This window comes from Panthera uncia, chromosome C2 (genome assembly GCF_023721935.1).
Source record: "Panthera uncia isolate 11264 chromosome C2, Puncia_PCG_1.0, whole genome shotgun sequence".
NCBI lineage: Eukaryota > Metazoa > Chordata > Mammalia > Carnivora > Felidae > Panthera > Panthera uncia.
This window is the reverse complement of record NC_064810.1, coordinates 45133085-45153957: the sequence shown is the minus strand read 5'-3', so window position 1 is coordinate 45153957 and position 20873 is coordinate 45133085. Positions and strand designations below refer to the sequence as shown.

At 37.1% G+C, this 20873-nt stretch overlaps 1 protein-coding gene across 1 annotated transcript in view; it reads left to right on the top strand.

The window, feature by feature from the left end:
• Positions 1-1688: 1688 nt before the first annotated feature.
• The window catches only part of GABRR3 (gamma-aminobutyric acid type A receptor subunit rho3), a 47244-nt gene continuing 28059 nt past the window's right edge, over positions 1689-20873 (top strand). Inside the window, exons 1-3 of the mRNA XM_049628069.1 lie at positions 1689-2147; positions 12171-12289; positions 18971-19038. Of these exons, the coding sequence (XP_049484026.1) occupies positions 2023-2147; positions 12171-12289; positions 18971-19038 (312 nt within the window). The 5' untranslated portion in view covers positions 1689-2022. The remainder of the gene's footprint in view (positions 2148-12170; positions 12290-18970; positions 19039-20873) is intronic.

Sequence of the window (20873 nt, the reverse complement as noted above, 5' to 3'; positions counted from 1 at the left end):
TCCCAGCAGGAGGAAGAAAGACTTTCTTACAGCCCAGCCAATGAGAGACTGTCACAACTCAGCCAATGAGAAGCCACTACACTTCAAACTCTGTTTATTCCAATGGACTTTTTGTTTATAACAGCCCCTCCCAACCTTTCCTCTTCCTCCCAAAGATTTCCTCTCCTTTGTTCTGTGGATTTGCCTCTGTCTTGCAGTAGCTTGCTTGGCGCAGATTGCAATTCTCTACTATTCTTTAATGAACCTGTTTCTGCTGGTAAGATAACTGACAGTTTTAAGGTTGACACTTCTCGAGCCAATAGGGAAATTAAAATTAAAACTACAACAGCCATTGGATTAGGTAATATTTAGAAACCTGTTAATACAAATTTTTTAAAAGATTTTTTAAAATGAGGGCTCTTGTTTTCTAGTAGCGGGGTTGTAAATTGGTATACTCACTTTTATGAGCAATATAGTATTATCCAGTAAATTTGAAGATGTAAAAATTGTTCAGCCTAGCAGTTTTACTTCCAGCCGTACAGTTGTGCACAAGGATATATTTACAAACATTCACTGCAGAATTGCTTATAATAGATTGTTTATGACAGAAAAATAAGACAATGTCCGTCAACAAAAGAATAAATAAATTAAATGTTAGTCATCCACGCATTGAAATGCCATATAGCAGTTAACAATGAATTAAAACTAGAGCTACATCTATCAACATAATAAATCTCTCAGCATAAAGCTAAGAGAAAAAGCTGATTGCAGAAGTAAAAGTATGACACAATTTTTATAGCTTTTGAAACATGCAAAAAGGTTGTATGTTATTTATGAATATATACATGTAATAGTGTAACTTTATGATGATAAACACTAGAGGATAAGGGGAGAGGTAAGAATTTATTACATCATTCTGTATATTTGTAATATTTTATATTAAGCATATATTTTAAAGAGGAAAGGCATGCCTAAGAAGCATACAAGGAGGTTTTAATACATTGGCTAAGAGAAGATGTAACCTAAGTCAAAATAAATTAATGTGGTAAAGCAATAACCCAAGATACAAGGTGTCAAGGAGACAAATCAATTCCGGGAAAATTTAAGAATTTCCTTCACATTCTGTTTCTGAGAAGAAAATGGTATTTTTCTTAAGTCCTGGTAAACAGGTCAACTGTTGCTATGTCGATCACCTTGTGATATTCCAGCTGGAGAAATTTAATTTCACTGACATTCTCATTCTTTGGAACTTTACAGACTTAGAGGGAGTGTTTCCTGGGTATATTTCTACTCTATAGGTGCAAAGAACTTTTAGGAATGCTTGTGGCTATAATTTATCAGTGATAGTGTGTTTCTTTCCCACTGCCCAAGGCTAATTTTGTTTTTATTTATCAGGCTGTTTACCATATTAAATCTTAAATTGAACCACTTTCACTTTCAATGGAATACACCATCATTTTAAAATATGATTATTTGTTCAACAAAAATAATAAGTTAATGTTTTTCTATGTACTATGGCAATCTGTATGCATATAGGGAGAGAAAGATTCATTTCTGGTTAAAAAGGTCCTCCAGTGCATAATTAAAATTAAATTAATCATCTTTGTTCTCTTTAAGCATATTATTTTGCTGAATCATTAAATATACTCAAATGATATTGTGTTGGATTAAGGGGATTTAATGCCTAACCTCACTTCTTTGTCGGCCGGGGACCAGACTGCAGCTGAGAGTTTATTGAGTAGGGGATCAAGCATCTCACTAAGCACCTTCCCAGGAAAGAGGGACTGAAGGATGGAAACTGAAAATGAAAAGATCTGCTTTGTTTTCCTTAAACTGCTGATGAGCCAGACAGATGTTTGCCTGTAAGTGATGTGAACCTATTTAATCTACTAAAACAAACCACACCATATTGAAGGCAATGCCTCTCTTTTTTCCTTGAAACCTTCTACGTGGCACTCTGTTTACTTTTAAAGAGCCACATGAGGAAACAATACTGATAATAATATTGGTTGCGTCCATCTACATTCCTTTCTTTTGGAAGAGATGATCCTGGCTTCCCAGTTGGTCTTCCTCACCTGTATCTGGATCACACTGACGCCAGATGTTTTTGCTGCTTCTGAAATCAAGAAGTCCTACCAGCGGTGCTCCGCTTCAGTGAAAAGAGCCCGGTAAGATAGTCAGAGTCCAGTCTCTGCAGTCATTGCCCACTTTCCCTCACCAGCTGCCTCACACCGGTGGGAAACCTGGAAACCAATCTCCATTGTATTTGTGGTGGTGATTGTCTCTAGAACTAGCGATCACCCATCAAAATTAATCACTTCTGGTTAGCATCAGAAAGATGCTAATAAATCTTGGGTTCTGCTGGCAATTGTATGCTTATTTTTGGAGAATACAATTACGGGCTCATGTAGGGATCTTCTTTCAGGGAATGTATTTCTTCAATGAATAATGTATCTATTACTATTAATGACACATGTTTAAAGTTTTGTCAAGTTTTTTTGAGTAGAAATTAGTCTAAGCAACAACTTCTAATGTCAAGCACTTAGAGAGTATATAGTTCCACAAATTGGTAATATAGTAATGAAAAGCATCAGACCATTTGTTACCTTTCAAGACGAGTTTCCATACCTTTGAAATATTATCCTGAATGTCAATACATCATTATTACTATCTTATCATCGATAATTGAGAGCATATTTGCAAATGCCAGTGGGGGAGCAATCTAGTAGAGTGACTAGTTCATCCTGCTTTGCCAGAAACTCCCTGGGTTTTAGCACTAAGTGTCCTATGAATCCCCTCTGTCCCAAGCAAACAGGAATGACGACTCACCCTAATACTCCAGTATCTTTAATAAGCAAAAAGTGGCCTCTTGTTCCCTTTCACCAAGCACAAGATTTTCAAAAATACCCAGTAGGGGAAATTGAGGAATGAAGGTGAGTAATATCACTCAGCCAATCTTGGCAATCAATGAGGTGACAGATGTTTCAGCCAGATTGCCCTCACATCTTGAATATTTATGAAGCACTCACAATAATATCAGGAAAAAGAACATAAAAATTTAATAAATCCTTGTGAAGCCTCAGATTTAATGATCGGAAACAAAAGAAGTGTGGAGAGGTTGGGAGGAAAAATTTACTAGACTCCTTCCTGATTTCTGCTCTGTTCTTAAAAATCACGGGCCACCTCCCACACTTTTTTTGCATGATCTGAGATAATATGAAGTTTCATCCAGTTTAACCACCTTCTGAGTCTTATTCAAGGCAATTAAGATCTGAGATAATATGAAGTTTCATCCAGTTTAACCACCTTCTGAGTCTTATTCAAGGCAATTAAGAAAGCAATATTTGGGAAACATGGGGTTATAACACCAGACTGAGGAAAAGGGAGATTGTGATAGGAGCTAACCCATCACACTGGCCCACTATCAGTGATAGAGTTGCTGCAGGATAATATTCTTTGTGTATTTTTCAGGTGTTCTTTAAGAGGCAGGAGGGGCATCAGTTCTTTGTGGTGAGGTGGGAATTTCTTATGTTAGAGGTCTCATTTTTAGACCCTATTTAAATGAAGAGGGCATCTCAGGGTTTCTGCTACATGGGGTCAAGCATGTCTGTTTTCACTTCTCTGTATCCTAGGTGAGGTACCCCTTTCAGCATTAAGCTGGAATATTATTCATTAAAATTTATATTGCTTTCTTTTGTTCTTCAAACAAAAATCCTCTAGGGCACTAGGGATTGAGTAAGCCATCAACCCTGGTTCAAAAGTAGCCACTTAGAATGAAAGCCAGTCATTTTCCCTGACTGAACAGAGTAATCCAGCCAGCCAATTTCTGAGCTGTCACTCGCCAGTCTCTCATGCAGATTTGAAGGCATTTTTGACAAAAACACGGAAATTACTATATATGGTAGTTTCTAGAGTGGGGAGCCCAGGATTCTTCAGACCTCAGTATGTGAATAAATACTGTGAGGTTCTTTGCCCAACACCCAATCTCATTATCAGTAACTAAATAAGTAATGATTTAATTAGTTAATAATCCATTCTTTCATAACATAAGAGAACTAATAGAATGAACATGGAAGAAAGGCCTGATCTTTCTTTGAAAATTATGAAGTGGAATTTACATTACTTTGCATTTATGCACATTAATTTGAGCCAGTTTTCATTCAGTCGGGTCTTTAAATGCTTTGTTATTATTTTTTTTTTTTCAGAATGTAATCATACTCTTTACCCAAAGATTCCCTTTTTTATCCAAATATTGTTGAAATCTTCTACCTAAAGATATCCTTTGTTTCTTAAAAACAAAATAGGAGGAAAAGGGGAAAGGTGAATAAAGCAAGTTTTGGCAGGTGAAAAATGTCCCTGTTTTGCCTAGGAATGAGGTTTGGCTCCCTGGTGATACAAAGAAGATTAGGCATATAGGTTCACTGAATATTTATTCATTCTTCTAATGGTTGTCTTGGGTGCCCTTTATATGCCAAGTGCTGGGTCAGGGATTATGGATGCCAGGGGAACAATATGCTGTCTCAGGTCTTAAGAAGAGTGAGTAGAGTATGGACTCTGCCTAAACGGGCTTGCAGGAGATAATTGTCACATTTTCAGGAAATCTATTTGCTAGCTGTTAAAAATAAACATTATTAAAAATTTAATTATATAAACATACAATTAAATAATTTTTTAAATTAAAAAAAAATTTTTTTTACTTATTTTTGAAGGAGAGAGAGAGACAGAGAATGAGCGGGGAAGGAGTAGAGAGAGAGGGAGACACAGAATTTGAAGCAGGCTCCAGGCTCTATGCTGTCAGCACAGAGCCCGACGCGGGACTCAAACTCAGGAACCGTGAGATCATGACCTGAGCCGAAGTCGGACGCTCAACCGACTGAGCCACCCAGGCGCCCCAAAATAAATTTTTTTAAAGTAATAAGTACTTCAAACTCACCAGTTTCTAACTCCTTTACTACATTTTACCGTTACCATTGTTCTTTAGGTTATTTACATCTATTCTATCTATGTAGTAGAAATCCATGCTATACTGTGTTATCCTATCCTATTATAGTAAATGATGTTAAATCATACTACACCATATTATGTTATATTATATCATATTATATTATACAGCCCTACACCATGGGCTATGCATGGCTACATGCATGGGCTACAGCTCCATCAGGTCAGTACCTTGAAATCAGCCATGTGGGAGTATTTACATCATGGAAATCAGCAAACACTACAAATAGGGCTGTTTCTCTCCTGGAGAACAACTTGTTAAACATTTACACGCATTTGTGAACCTAACATGAAAGGCCAGAGGGCCCTAGCGATGGCAAATCAAGTGCTACTGCAGGTAAGACAGAGGGCAGTGGCAGAGGTTGTACTACTAGAGAGGATACGCTGCTCTGGACGCAATAGCTGGTCAGGTCCAGCCTTTTCTTGTAAGAAAACTTGAGCCCAGTGTTGCTAGATTCTTTGAGGTTGTAAAAGAAGCAGGAAACTAAGATTTTCACGTGAAATTTTCCAATATCATATACCACAAGGGCTAGTCAAAAAAAATATCTGCAGACCAGCTCCTAATCTGGTCCAATTTCCTCATTTCCCAGGTAAGGAAACTGAGACCTCACCACTGAGCTCATGATCAGATAGAGGCCCAAGTAAGACACAGGAACTGTCGTGTCTTAAGTGGGGGCCTTCTCTCTGGCTGACTCTTCCACAGAAATGTTCATCTGTATAGGTTTTTTTCTTTATAAGAGATGGGCTATTGACTAAAGTCAGGTATGTATGTCCAGAATTCAGGAGCTCAGGAGCAGTTCAGTCAAAGCCAGAAGATTTGCTCTGTATAGTGCACCATGTTGTCCCTAAGAAATAGCAAAAGCATCAGGGACCTAGATATAACCACTGGATCCAGAAGTATGAAGGTTGTCTTAGTGATCAAAGCCTGGATCACCTGATTTTCCTACTACTTTATTGCATCCTTGGATTTGTATCTATGTAGCCTAATAGATCATTTTTGCTTCATTTTGTATTTTTCTAAAGAAAAATAGTTAAGTCTATGCAAAGTTTTTAAATGTTGCCTATACATTATTTGAGACTCCTGGGCCTCTATGTGTACTGGTTCATAATAGAGCTTCAGTGAGAAAAAAAAGTCCATGTTAAGCAGCAGGACATGCTTCTAGAATGACAAGGAAAATGGAATGATAATGATGAAGTTTTGGAGTGGTGGGGGGGGGGGGTCCAGAGCCAGTAAAAAGAATTCTTGAGACATCTATAGTGCAAAAGATGACTTTATTAAAGCACGGGGACAGGACCTGTGGGCAGAAAGAGCTGCACTGGGGTTGTGAGAAGTGACTGGTTATATACTATGGAGTTGGGGGAGGTAAAGGCAAAAGGGAGGCCTCCAGAAGGATTTTCATATGCTGAAGAGGACTCATAAGATGCCAGGGGCCTTGCTATTGTCAAGCTAAGGTTGTTTTTGATCTAGTAAGGCATGAAGCTTAAGACAGTAGGAGGTTCCTAGAGAAAGGTTAGCCTCTGCATTGCCTCAAGTATTTGTCAATGGGGTACAGGTTATAAAGAAATTTAATGTTATTTACAATTTCTTCTTCACAGTTATTCCTAACATCACTGCGGAGGGGAGGATGATGCTAGGGCTCCAAGAAACTTGAGTCTATGGGTTTCAGGAGGGTAGGCTATTGACAAGATTGCCTTTTTCTTGTAATTTACTAAGACATTTATAAACTGATGAAGACTTATGTCCTGCATGACTGTGATCTCTATCAGTTAAACACTGGTTTGTGGTTTTTTTTTTCCTTGGTTTTTTTTTTTTTTTTTTTTTTTTTCCTTTCCTTTGTTCTTGGGCAGCCAGGAGTGCCTGGGGAATGTAATCCCTCCTTGGAAGGGGGTAGGTTGTTAGCTTGTGCTTTGCCCTCAGCTTGCCTTATGCTCCCCCATCAACAAGGTGGAGAGCCATGCCTAGATCTTTATTTGGAAAAGATCCAAGATGGCAAGTCCTCCTTGTTCTAGATAATTTATGAAGCATTTATTACACAAATTCAATAATGGAATTTTACATGGAAATAATACAAAGAATCTCAATTATGCTTTCCCTTTTCCAAGTTCTAATCCTTATTCATATAGCTCCATGATTTTTCATGTTTGAAATTATAGTATAGAAACCATTTTGTATTTTATTAACTAATTATTTTCTACATTGTTTCACAGACATTATAATGGTTAGTATTTTTAATCACTCCATATTATTACTTTGAATTAAAGGACCAAAATTACCTACTTTATTATTGAACACTTATTTTCAAATTTGCACTGTTGTGAATCACAGCAGTAAATATTTTTATGCATGTAATTTTCCCTGTAGCAATAAAACTATAATATGGATGGAAATGAATTATGAATCAAAGCATAGGAATTATCTTCATAGCTCTTGAAATTGATTTCTAAAAAGGTTTTGCCAATATTTATGCCGCCATATACAAAGTATAAATGTTTCCATTTCATCATATCCTTTTAACATGGTTGGCTACTAAGATTTTGTGTTTGGGGCTCATTTAATAGGTATAAAATGGTAGTTATGGTCTTAATTGGTATCTCACTGTTAACTCTCTTAGATTAAATGTTTTTCAAAATGCTTGTTAATTATATCCTTCCTTGAGTAAGTAGTTTATTCATGTCAACCTACTTGTTTTCAACTAGTTTCATCCTAGTAAACTAATCAAGTATATATGCCCTTCAGAAAACAGTTTTGTAAAGTAACCTGCTGAGTGTTAGTGACTCAATTAAAATGAGTTTTTGTCATTCCATTAATTTAACTCTAATGCATCAGAATGACTTATATATATATATATATTTTTTGCTTTTCCTTATCTGGCTCTAGTACTTTTTCATTCTTTGCCTAATATGTCCTTCTCAAAGACTCTTAATCTCCCTGAAACCACTCAAAATCCAGCCTTTTCTTCCCCCACTTTCTTAGTCACAAAATTATAGAATTTCTTTCTTTTTTTTTTTTAATGTTTATTTACTTTTGAGAGAGAGAGAGAGAGAGAGAGCACGAGTTGAGGAGGGGTAGAGAGAGAGAGAGGGAGACACAGAATCCGAAGCAGACTCCAGGCTCTGAGATGTCAGCACAGAGCCTGACGAGGGGCTCAAACTCATGAACTGTGAGATCATGACCTGGGCCGAAGTCGGATGTTCAACTGACTGAGCCACCCAGGCGTCCCAACTTTCTTTCTTTTTTTAATGTTTATTTATTTTTGAGAGAGGGACAGAGACAGAGAGGGAACAGGGGAAGGGCAGAGAGAAGGAGACACAAATCCAAAGCAGGGTCCAAGCTCTGAGCTGTCAGCACAGAGCCCAACACAGGGCTCAAACTCACAGAAGGTGAGAATATGACCTGAGCTGAAGCCAGACCCTCAACTGACTGAGCCACCCAGGTGCCCCTATAGTAGAGTTTCTGATACTGAGGAGAAGGGGAACATGGAAATAGTTTTCCTTTGTTTCATCCAGGAAGGAAAAGATTCTAACTCAAAGCAAAAATTGATAACTATTACCAAGACATACACCTACTATTTCTTAAACAGTGTTTGTTATTCTTTGTGGGAAAGAAAATACAAAGATTAAGAATGCTCAGGTAAGCCTCTTTCACAAATTGAGATTTCTTTGCTTTATCCCATCAGGACTCACCCTTTTAGAAGGCCCTCTCCTCAGACAGAAGTTATCCAAAAGCTTTCTTTCAGGAGCTACTAAAAATGAAGATTTTTTGTTTTTTTCTAGAAGAAGGGAGAGGGCAGAAGACACAAAGTGGTTTAAAATGGTATATATATATTGAATTAGACCAGAAAGCTCTGAGCTAAGTCTGATGTTCCATCATATATTGAATGTCCCCTTATTAAGCATACTTGCTTCTCTTGCCTTTGTTCTATTTCAGTCTTCACTTTATTAACCTTTACATATATCTTTTTTTGTTGTTGCATAAGCCAGGGTCTTCAAGCTAGGAAACCTATACTCCTGAAGTATAATGTACCCCTCAGGGTACATTCAAACTATCAGAGAGGCATGTGGCCACGGATAGTTTTAAAACAATCAATTTCTGGATCTTTGACTTCCTTTGACCTCTTTCTTAGAATTGATCTACCTGAAAGCATGTCTTCAGTCTCCTTTAGAGCATCCCTTTAATTAAATTATTGCTGTCTCACTTGGCAGAAAAAAGGCGTACATCTCCCTTTTCCTGAATATCACTTTATGTATTGCCCCAGTGTATAAAATCCTCCTAGGTACAAAGAGATCATTATAAATATTGTTGTTGAGTAGTGGATGACTCTAGAGTAAATAACACATTGTTTTCCAAACTAGGTTGTTGTTTCTTTGCTTTGAACAAAATTAAAAGAAGAACCTAATTAATTTGTCAGGTTACAAATCATTAGAAATAATTACTGATGATAGATCACGATGTGAATTTTGGAAACTAAGAAAGAATTTAAAAAATCAAGTTACGTTGCTAAAACAATGCTGACACAAAATTTCTTCAAATTTTATGTATGTGAAAGTTTTTTAATACTTTCATCTATAAAAGTAAAGAACAGGAATAGCATTTATGCTAGAATAAAATGATGCTAGAATTGTTTTCATCCTAGCAATGAGTAATATCCATGTACACGATGTAATTGGGGAAGATGTATAATCACTTCATTAAGAAATCCATTGCCAATAAAATTTTAATAAGTATCTATCAACATTTATATGAGTTATGTTTTGCTCCAATTGTAATAGTCATAGATGCTAATGTGTATACATAATACACAATAGTTAATGTGTATACATATATTCTTGCAAAGAAATATGGTGAGGTGATAAAATTCTATGAATGTAATAAAATGGAAATACAAGTTCAAAGAAAACAAGGAATGATATAAAGGGGAGTTTATTCTTCTTTTTAAAGGGGGAGTTTATTCACATATTTTAAATTGCATAGTGTGGGTATTTAGATTCATTGAATACATTAAGAGGAAGGATATGGGTTTTCTTCTAAATTTTTGATATTTAAGTAATTTTAAAGTTTATAATGAGAAAATTGTTGACATCTATTTAAATGTGTGAGTACGTAGATTTTCAAATTCTTTTAGAGGGTATGTAAGCCACATAATCCTTTGTGAAAAATAGATGAGGTATAAATAAAGTAAAAAATAAATAAGTATGGGACATCTCACTGTGCATCAGAAGAGCCCTCAAGTTAAAAATAGTGTGTGTGCTTTCGCTACCTGCCAAGAGTGCACTTCACATAGGCTCTGTGTTCAGTGTTCTTGGGAATCTTAATTAAGATTTATCCTTTTCAATCACATGATGCTTCTGAAAATGTATGCTTCCAAAAAAACAAGTGACGGCCATTTTGTTATATTATATTACCAAAGGAATTCACAAATTTTCATGAGTTTCCACCCAAAGCTACACTTGAGTTTTCCTAAAATGATAACAATTAGCTAGCTTTTATTAAATGTCAACTGTTTTCCAGACCAATGGTTCTCCTAAGAAACTGTTATAAATGCAAACTCTCACATCCCCAGCCTCTTGAATCAGAAGTTCTGGGAATAGGTCCCAGCAAGCCAGGTGATTCAGACACATGCCAAAGAAGATAATATTTAATATTTATAAAACATCCTGGCATGAGACCTTGAACATAATAGGCATCTAATAAACACATTAGCTACTATTACTTTTTCAATAAATAGTTCACTCTAGCTCCTTAAAAGAAAGGTTCTAGTTAATTTGAGATCCTTGGAAGAAATAGTTCTATATGTTCACTTATTTGTAGAATACAATGACTTAACAAGTTTAAAATCAAACTCATTGTCTTCTACCCAAGGCAGATTTCTTCTTCCAACTTCCCCATTTCTCTCAATGACAAAAATACATACATAAACCTCTGAGGGTCTCAACCAGAAACTTCCCTATTGAAAAACCATATGGATGGTGATAGGTGCCTTTAAGCCTGGACATATTTCTTGAATCAGCTGCTTCAGGATGTGAAATTCTCACCATCAATGTCACTTTATTAAGCTAAGAAATCGTATCCACAAGTCTTATGTTAAAGTTCACATCTCTTTTCTGGAGAAGACATTTATTAATGCAAAAGCATATCAGGAATTCAGAGTAACTAGAATTCACTTAGTAGCCCCTTCAATGCCTGGTGTTGTTATTGCTGCTGCTGCTGCTGATGATGACAATGAAGATGGCAGACATGTTTCTCTGGAAGGAGCTGAGCAAAGTCTCTAGCACCCAGAACAAGAGAGCTGCTCTAGTTCCAGAGGAGCTGGGCTTCCACAGACATTCTGCTTCCACACTTAGCAAATCACTCGAAGTGTGTATCACAGGACAGAAAATGAGTCAGGGAGATCCAGCAGCTTTCCCGAGTTCACAGACCCAGGGAGTAACAGAGTAAACCCCCACATCAGACTCTGGGAACACCTGAGAGGCCACTCCCCACTTTGCCTACATGCTGGATAACTGTAGGTGAAAATTGACTTTGCTCACTTCACAACTGGACCAGACATCAAATCCAATCAATTGTTAAATCCATCCATTTTTCCTTTGGATCCTTCTCCATTCCCATTGCCATCCCTCAGGTCCTAGAACCTACTGCAGACATTCTACTCAAATCTCAACTTGTACCCATACTTTCTGCTCCTTTTGTCTTTGTAAAACTATTTTCATCAGTTTACAATTCTACAGTGATTTTGTTTTTGTTTTGTTTTGTTTTGTTTTACTGTCTTGGTGCAGAAGTACTTTGACTTCAGTGACCCCAAGAATCACTTAGGTAACATGTTTAATGCAGATTCCTAGGCCTTGTTTCCTCAGGCTTTGGTTTAGGTGATCTGGGATAAGGTGGTAGCGATAAGGTTTTCCTGGTCTCAAAACCATATTTGGAGAAATACTGCCTGCATTATGTAATAGTGCCTTACATCCAAACTAAGTTTTTTATATAAGTTGCTCCAAATTTTGGGTTCCCTTACCTGCCCCACCTTTATATAATGAAGAGTAAATGTTGGCAGATCTTTAGCTAAGTGTAATACAAGCTGAGAAAATGAGCTTCTATGTATATATTTCAGAGGATACCATGTTGAATACAGAAGGCTAACCTAAATCAAAACACCCAGAAGTATATGTATCTTAAAACTATTTTTTCCCCTTTGGAGGGAGAGCAAACAAGAAACCAGAATGAGAAACAATGACAGCACCAAAGCATGGCTCCTGAAATACAAACAACTTCTCCATATAGAGGACCATGATTTTGCAATGAGACCTGGATTTGGAGGTGAGTATTATCTTTCTAAAACTCTTATGTCTAGGGTGCCTGGGTGGCTCAGTTGGTTAAGCAGCTGACTTCAGCTCAGGTCATGATTTCGCGGTCTGTGGGTTTGGGCCCCGCGTAGGGCTCTGTGCTGACAGCCCAGGGCCTGGAGCCTGCTTTGGATTCTGTGTCTCCCTCTCCCTCTCTGCTCCTCCCCTGCTTGTGCTCTATCTCTCTCTGTCTCTCAAAAATAAATAAATGTTTAAATATTTTTTATTAAAAATAAAAAAAATGAAACTCTTATGTCACAATCCATTGCACTGTCAAAATGAAGCTGAAAATTTGAAGCAATTAAGACCAAAACACAAGCAAAGACCATCTATTAAAAAAAATGTTTACAATGATACTGTCTTGAATGAGAACAATTGATACATTTTAAATTAATCACAAAGAAGATAAATATCTTTAGTAAATATTCATACTGTTTACTAATTGTAAATAATATGTGTTCAATAAATAGTGAATGGATATATACTGCCTATACAGCAGCTTATTCTTTCAACTAAAACCTGTAAATTGTATTATGTAATGATATTCCTGAAATCTTGTGAATAACCTTATAAGCTGGAGTGCCCGGCTTTGGTGGAAGGACGAACACACCAAATGCCATGGCTCCCTATGGAACAACTCTGTTCAGGTTTCTCCTTCAATCACTTCCAGCAACTGAAGTTGATCAGAATATTGGAGTGCCAAGCACTGGGCTGAGGCTATTAATGCACTAGCTTATTCCACCCTCCTAAGAAAGAGGCACTATCGTGATCCCTCCTATTCCAGTGTGGAGACTGGGGTGTAGAGAGGTTAGGAGATTTGCTCAAAGCCATGAAAAAAGCAGTATGTGGGAGAACCAAGATGCAAGGGCAAATAAGGAGGACAGAAGAAAGCCAGGTAAAGACATACTTGGAACAATGTCTTTCCTCAGATTGTTTAATGAGCATACAGTTGCATCACAGAGGGTACCAAGTTTTCCAGAGACACACAGAATGTGGTAAAATCAAGCGGTTAATGTGAACTCTCTGCCTTACTGCTAAATCCATCCTGATTCTTCTATCATTGACCTAAATTCCCCATTCATACCATTCCCGAGCTGACAACTTTTCAGAATACTAGAGGTGTGGATGTGACAGAAGTGAATGTGAGGCTGAGAAGGCAGGAGCCCTCAGCTGTAGAACAGGTGCAGCTTTTTCAAAAATAACGAATACTTTGATTTTTGGCATGGGGTGGGGGAAACGTGACACTTGCTATATCGTGGTTATGACCAAAGGAAGCTTGTTGGTACGTCAGAGAACTCACTTGTTAGCAGGTAAAATAAAACAGTACGTCAGGTAGTTTTTATGTTGAAGGATATTTGTTGTTGTTTAATTTCATGGAATCCATTGGATTGCAATTCTGAGTGTCTAGCTTTGATTTTATTACATTCTTGACTAAAACATTAGCAGGCATCAAAGCCACCTGGGGGCTTCTTCACAACAAATTACTGAGCCCCACCCCCACACCCAGGTTTTAATTCCCTAGGTCTGGGTGGGGCCAACTATTTGCATTTCTAATAAATTGCTAGGTGATGCTGATGAACCCGGTCTGAGAATCACACTTGATAATTGCTGAATTCGATTATCAGCATCAGAGTAGATCTTGGTGAGTTTCATTTTTGGTTTTTCCAGAGAATTTCTCACACTTACTGAACTGAATTTAAGGTTTTAGATGCCTCTAAATTAATCAAGTTAAAGTATGTCCGTGTTTCACTTCCAAGGCCGCTTCTTTATCTTGTTTTCTTCACATCACTGTTCCTTAAATGTGTTCCTTACTGCAATTCTCCTAAAGATGCCTGAGCCCTCAATTTCCAACAGACCGTTTCTTTCCCCCAACCAAAGTTTGCCCAACGTTTTGATAATATGCTCTACAACTATCATGCAATCATTCTGTACCTTGGTCTCCATGATTCAATACAAAACTTCTAAATTCTCCTCCATCACCATTTAGTTGGAGAAAATGTTATGAAGAGAAATTTGCCCTGCTGCGGGCCTTTTTAGACACTAGAGGGCGCCAGTCTCACAGGAATCGCTTGGAACTGGCGTCTCCTGAACAGCAATTCGAACCCCAAAATGATGTATGCTCTTCAACACCAATTCAAAACGCTGCCCTAATTCCTGTCAGTTTAGGTTCCTCAATTAAATGAATTCCTATCTTAGAGAAAAGGGTTTCTGTGAGTCTATTTTGAACCATTGAAACCCAGAAAGAGTAAGAGAAAAATGACTGTCCTTTATTTGGACCTTGAAACACGCACTCTAGAAAGCTTCATCGCTCAAAATGGTTCAAGGGCCAGCAGCAGAATCACCTGGAAGTTAGTTAGAAATGCAGAAGCTCAGGCTCCTTGCTCAGCCTTTCTGAATCAAAATCCACATTTTAATAAAATCCCCAGGTGATTTGAACACACTTTACAATTTGAGAAACACGACTGTAGATTGCCAAGTGAGGACCCTCTGTTCTTACCTTAAAACACTTAAATCTTCATTCTCCCTTGCGTGTATCATCCCCATCCCCAACAAAAACATAGAATTGACCTTACATTTCCACTTGTTTTGGTCTGTTAGAGATAACCTGTTAAGATTTTGAGTGGGAATGATTTTTTTAAACAATTTTATTTTTCCTGAGGCTACTTTGTGGGGTTATTAAAAATGCAATTGAAACGCTACTTAGTGGCAGGTGGCAAATCATCCCACGATGAGGAAATTTTTCTGACAATCGTGGACTGGGGCTAAATGGTGTCCAAATGTCTTACATGTTCAGTCATTTCAGGCAGAAAAATCCATAAATTCAGTCCGAAGTGTCACACTGGTAGCTCTGTGAAATACAGTCCTTAACCTTCTCTTGTCTTGGTCAGAGCAGCTCTTCCTACCGGTGACCCATTTCTCTGTTCTCTCAAGGCTGCCTTCCTGAGGAAATCAGGCTGCAGGATATAAATGACAAGCTTTAATTTATCTTCTCTTTCTTTATACTTGTCCACAACATAAACACACACACATACCTCTTTCCTCTTGAGCTAAATGTAACTTCAGCACTTCTCTTGCCTTAATGTGTTTTCCTAATTAGCTTTAACATTAAAACCAGCTGCTACCGCAGTGTTTTTTACTTTTATAAAACATTAGAAGATTAATTGACTCATTATGTGGAAACAGGAGGATATAAATTTAGGGGAGCTTTTTGTTTAACTTGGGTTGTAAATAGCAGCTCATTTTCTTTATGTTTTCCCCACCCTTTACATCTCTCATCACTAAGGGCTTTTTTGTCTCAGTCCTAGAGATGATTTCTTTGGTTCTTTAAAGTGAAATCAATTTAGCATCTAGATACTGGCTACTGAGTCCAGTCAAAAGCTAACGTTGTGAGAGCCGCTTGTATAATCCATGCTTGTCAAACAAAAGGACTAGACTGAGAGCCAGAGGGACCTGGCTGTATTCCTGCATTAACTAGCTTTAGGTTTCAGGCAAGCTCTCCAGTATCTCTGAATGAGTTAGGTCGTATGTCAATTGCATCTAACATTGGCTCAACCTACCTAACAAACGGCTATAATGACAATATGGGATAAAATACTGTATAATGTATTTTAAATGCACTATCCACATAAGATGTGTAACTGTTATTTAACTCTTATCCCAGCCTATGTAAAAAATAGACTGGCAATCTATGTATGTAAAAAAAAGACTATAAATGTGCGTACTACTACCTAGACAACGATCCTGGAAAATCAACACATGATAATGGTTAATATTTATTTATTTTTACTGTATTCCAGATGCTTTATATATAGCATTAATGAAAGTATTTGTGAAATTGTTATCATTCATGTTGTTATATGTATGACTGATCCAGTAGACGCTGAACAAGTTGGTTGTTAAGCCATTTGAATGGGGTTAGGTCAAGGTCTTGACATGCATTGTTTTGCTTAGTCTCACAGTGATGCTATTAGGGAAGTACCACAGAATTATTCCCACTATTTTACAGATAAGCAAACTAAACTCAGAGGAATTAAGGGATTTACGGAAGTTTGGCTTCAGTTCAGGTTTAGTGGCTAGAAATTCTATGATTTTTAATGTATCTGCTTTATTATTACCCTTTCTCTGAGACTCAGCTCCTTATCTGTAAAAAGAATTTTTGGCACTTATATGTATCTCCACAATTCTGTGATTTTGTATCTTGCCTTTATATGCCCCTCACTCTCCACACGGTCCTCAGGAATGTGTAGATTCCCAGACCCCAGACAAGGTACACTTGAGCATGGAGTTCAAAGGAGCTAAAAATGAAGTCAGATGACATCTGAGGGCAAACACTTTTCTTCAAAATGGCAGAGCTCATCCCCACAAGAATAGAATAAATCGAAAGGAAAAAAAAGAAATGTAGAATGTTTCTAGGAGTCCACTCCTAGCCATGTTTCTGTCCCACTCTCAGACCAGCCTTCAAACAACCCTGAGGGTCTGTTGCTCACCCAGTGGTGGCATAACTACCTCCTTGGATGGTGGCTTTATAAGAGTGCCCCAGCCTTGCAGAAATAGTCATTAGCAACTGGGATCTGCTTACAGGTCACACGATCCCAAATGCAAATTGTTCTCAGGTTTTGTCATGAAATAAGAACTCTATGAGAAGCACTGTATCATTTTCTAGTCAGAGGTGGACGGATTATCTAAATGTTTGAGTGTCGGATTGGGAATAGTAGCTTGCATTCCTTGGAGCAGGTTCACATTTTTGCTGAATTGCAGTAGCAATAACATTTATTTAGTGCCATTTATTGAGCACCAATTAAGTTCACTAACTGCGCATTGTTTCTAGTCCTCAAATAAGTCTCCAAGGTGAGATTTTAAAGGTGAGGAAACTAAGCTTAGAAACGTTACTTACCCTAGATCACATATGAGTGGTCGAGTTAGGTTCAAACTCTAGTCTGTGACTCTAACACTGGAATTTTAACCAGGACATTCCTGCTACCTCTCTCTAAGATCTTGGCAAGCCTTTCAGTCCCTTGGAGTATTGGAGTTAATGGAAAGATGTACTCATCCTGAAGCCATCCTGAAAGGCCATGAAGTTTTATTTTGATATCTATACTTATTAAGGAAAAAGAGTAAACAAAACAAAAGCATTAGAGCTGAACTCAATAAGTAATGGAGTAATATTGAAATGTCCCCAAGTTAATGCATAATCATAATTATCATTAAACAATTTTTAAATATAATTGTCATAATTAATGTTGTAGAAAGTAATTAATCCAATATGGCAGGAAGTCATTAGTGGTTAAGATGCAAGTAAGGTGTTCCTGAAGCCTGGAGCAGAAATATATTTGAGTGACAGACCCGGGGCCTGTCCAGCTACAACCTCTGTAAATAAGGAATGATATAAGGGTATATTATGGAACATAAAAGGGAATCTGTATTTGTAAAAGGAAGGTGTCTTCAGCCTTAATGAAGGGAGTCAAAGATGGTGGACAGGGACTGGTGAGGCGTATCTTGTTTTAAAATAAGTTGCACATTTAAAACACAATAATTAGGTGCTTTGTTGAATGGTATGCACATGTATGTCACATATAGCACATCCAGACATTAATTAGCCTTAGTAAGGAAGTTTTCTAGCCTGACCCTTCTCATTCTCAGAATCTTGACTAAAACAGCCACCTGGGATCCATCTAGGCAAGATTTCTATTTTTTCAAAAATAGTTGAAAGCATTTTTTAAAATTCAGAATTATACAGAGACAATAAGATTTAATTGAGAATTGGTCACAACCTGGTTCTCTGAGGCCCAACTGCAAACACATCTCAACACTAGTCTGTCTGAGATTTCTCCAGTTCTGACTTTCAATACATTTTTATCAAACATGTTTCTTTTTTTTTTTTCAAATGTATTTATTTATCTTGAGAGAGAGAGAGAGGAAAAGGGTGAGAGAGAATCCCAACCAGGCTCTGCACTGTCAGTGTAGAGCCCGATGCAAGGCTTGAACTCACAAACCGTGAGATCATGACCTGAGCCCAATCAAGAGTCAGATGCTTAACCGACTGAGCCATCCAGATGTCCCTCAAACACATTTGAAGGATGTTTGCTTCATCCGAACTGCAGGTTGTGGTTACTGATGTTCTGCAAAGGGACATCTGTGAATGTTTGACGTCCCTGCACAGCACTATACTATCATCTGTGTTCCTCTAGTCTGCCATGCACAGCCCAAGTGAAAGAGGCTGAGTTTTTGGCAAGAGAGAAAAGGCTTCCACACTTCCCAGAGTCATGAATTCCATGACTACACTCCCTGACTATAAAATATGACTCTTACCGTAGAGAACCCATAATTCTACATACTCTCAGACATATTTTTGAAACGTTCTTCCTTTTTAAATCACTACTAGCCAAAACAAAAAAAAATTGAAACACTATTTCTATACTCTAAGTATACTATAAGAAGGAAGATACTGAGTTGTTCATAAGCAAATATATAATAATTATTGAAATAACGTTTATTTATATATGTGCCCTTTTATTGTCATTAAGTGTATGATAATATATTGATGGATACTGGAGAAATTTGTTGTTAATTTGCAACATTGATCTCTCTCTGCTTTGAATGTTTCCAAAATAATTTTAATGATTTCTGAGTATATCATTCATTCTTCTTTCTTAAGGGTCTCCAGTACCAGTGGGTATAGATGTCCAAATTGAAAGCCTTGACAGCATTTCGGAGGTTAACATGGTAAGTTTCTCCACAAGACATTGGTCTTTCCCTGGAAGGTTAGAGAATAGTGTCAAAATCACTGGTGCTTTAATAAACCATTTTAGTTATGTATGTTACTATTATATATTTTTCTTATTTTACGTCATAGAGTTGAAGTTGCTTGGCTCTCTCTATTCACTTCTTTCTGCTTGAAATTTAGATTTTATGTATTACTTTTATAATATGCAAATACCACAATGAAAGATAAAATGTAAAAAAAAAAATGAAGATGCATAAAAAAAAAAAAAAGGAGAGAGAGAGAGAACAAGGTTGGGAATCTCTTAAGGAAGCCAGATCTAGAAAACATTAATCAATGAAGTTGGAAGATCAAGCAATATATTTACATGTATACTTAATATTTTTATTTATAGTGATTCCTCCAGCTAGTTATTGCCATCGAAATGCTAGCTGAATGAAAAATTATAGGACATATAAAAATTCCAACAAATTCTAAACAAAATTTTTTATGACCTATTATATCTTGTTTCAATCTTCAATTAATGTTCTTCTAGTCCTTATCATTAGAAAATTCAATATTTATTTCAGTTCACTCTGAAACTTCCTTCATTTTAACCACACTACTCCAAAGGCAATAGCACAGATAGTACTCACTACTCAAAAATGCCTTGTTTAGAAGGTTTTGGGTCTTACCTGACCAAAATCTGCTTTTACTGACATTTTCTTGAGCCTGTTGTACTCTAGGAGCAAACATTCATTTCCCCTTTCCTAGCATAATCTCTAAATTATCCCTGAATGACTCATTGTCTCCACCCTCTGCCCCTAAAACCCAACCTCATCCTTCTCTCCTGATTAAGGTCTTCTCTGGTATTCAGTATCAGCTAAAACTGGACTGGGTTCTCCATGCCCAATGACAAAATGCTTTCTAATTATAAGTGACACCCAGTGTTGGCTTCTTTTGCTTCTCATTTATCATCTTCCCACCCTGTCATTCACTTGCCCTACCCTGAATTCACTTTCAATTCCTTGGAGTTTTACCCCACGCTCTTCTCAACATGCTCTTCAGCCTGCTTTCTCATGATAGTGCCCACTAGTGGTGATGTTGATGTATCACTGACATGTACCAATGTCTGCTATTCCACTTCCTAGGCTCTGTGTTTGCCCAGTGACCTTCAAATCAGACTGAGCACCTAATTCTAAATATATGCTTACTAAAGCAGTCCATGCAGTAACCCACACAACTCCCTATAGAGTAGTGTTAGGGGAATGAATGAATCATTCTATTTATTTGCGCTCACCCTAATCCAAAATTAGGCATGGCTGATGCTCCCTGATTAACCAAGAGCAATAGTACAATGTACCTCTATTCCTAACCTAAAAAACAAAAAACAAACAAACAAAAAAAAACCAAAACTAGTTCATCATTAATTGGTGACTTATTTGTAGTTTACTGAAGTTTGTCTTTTGCCTATATAATAAATGTCAAAGTTCTATCACATGTAACTAGTTAGACAATAATTTGAGTATTGCTGGGAAATAAATGATAGTAAGAAATAAACAATTGTGAAAGGTGAAACACATCATCATTGTCCACACCCAATGACTTGAATGTAGCTAGGGGAGTTTCTGTTCAAACAAACAAAATAGTAAACATAGCATCTGAAAGCCAAACAAAGCTCAAAGTAGTGACTAACCAAATTTTTTTTTCTCTAAAACAACATTAATATAATCCCCCCTCATATTTATCTCTTTACAATTGGGTTATACACTAACAATTCAATTCCCTGAGCCACACTGGTACTAGCTTCTGGGGAATATGCCATTTTAACAAATTCACAGGTAAGTCTTTTGCACAC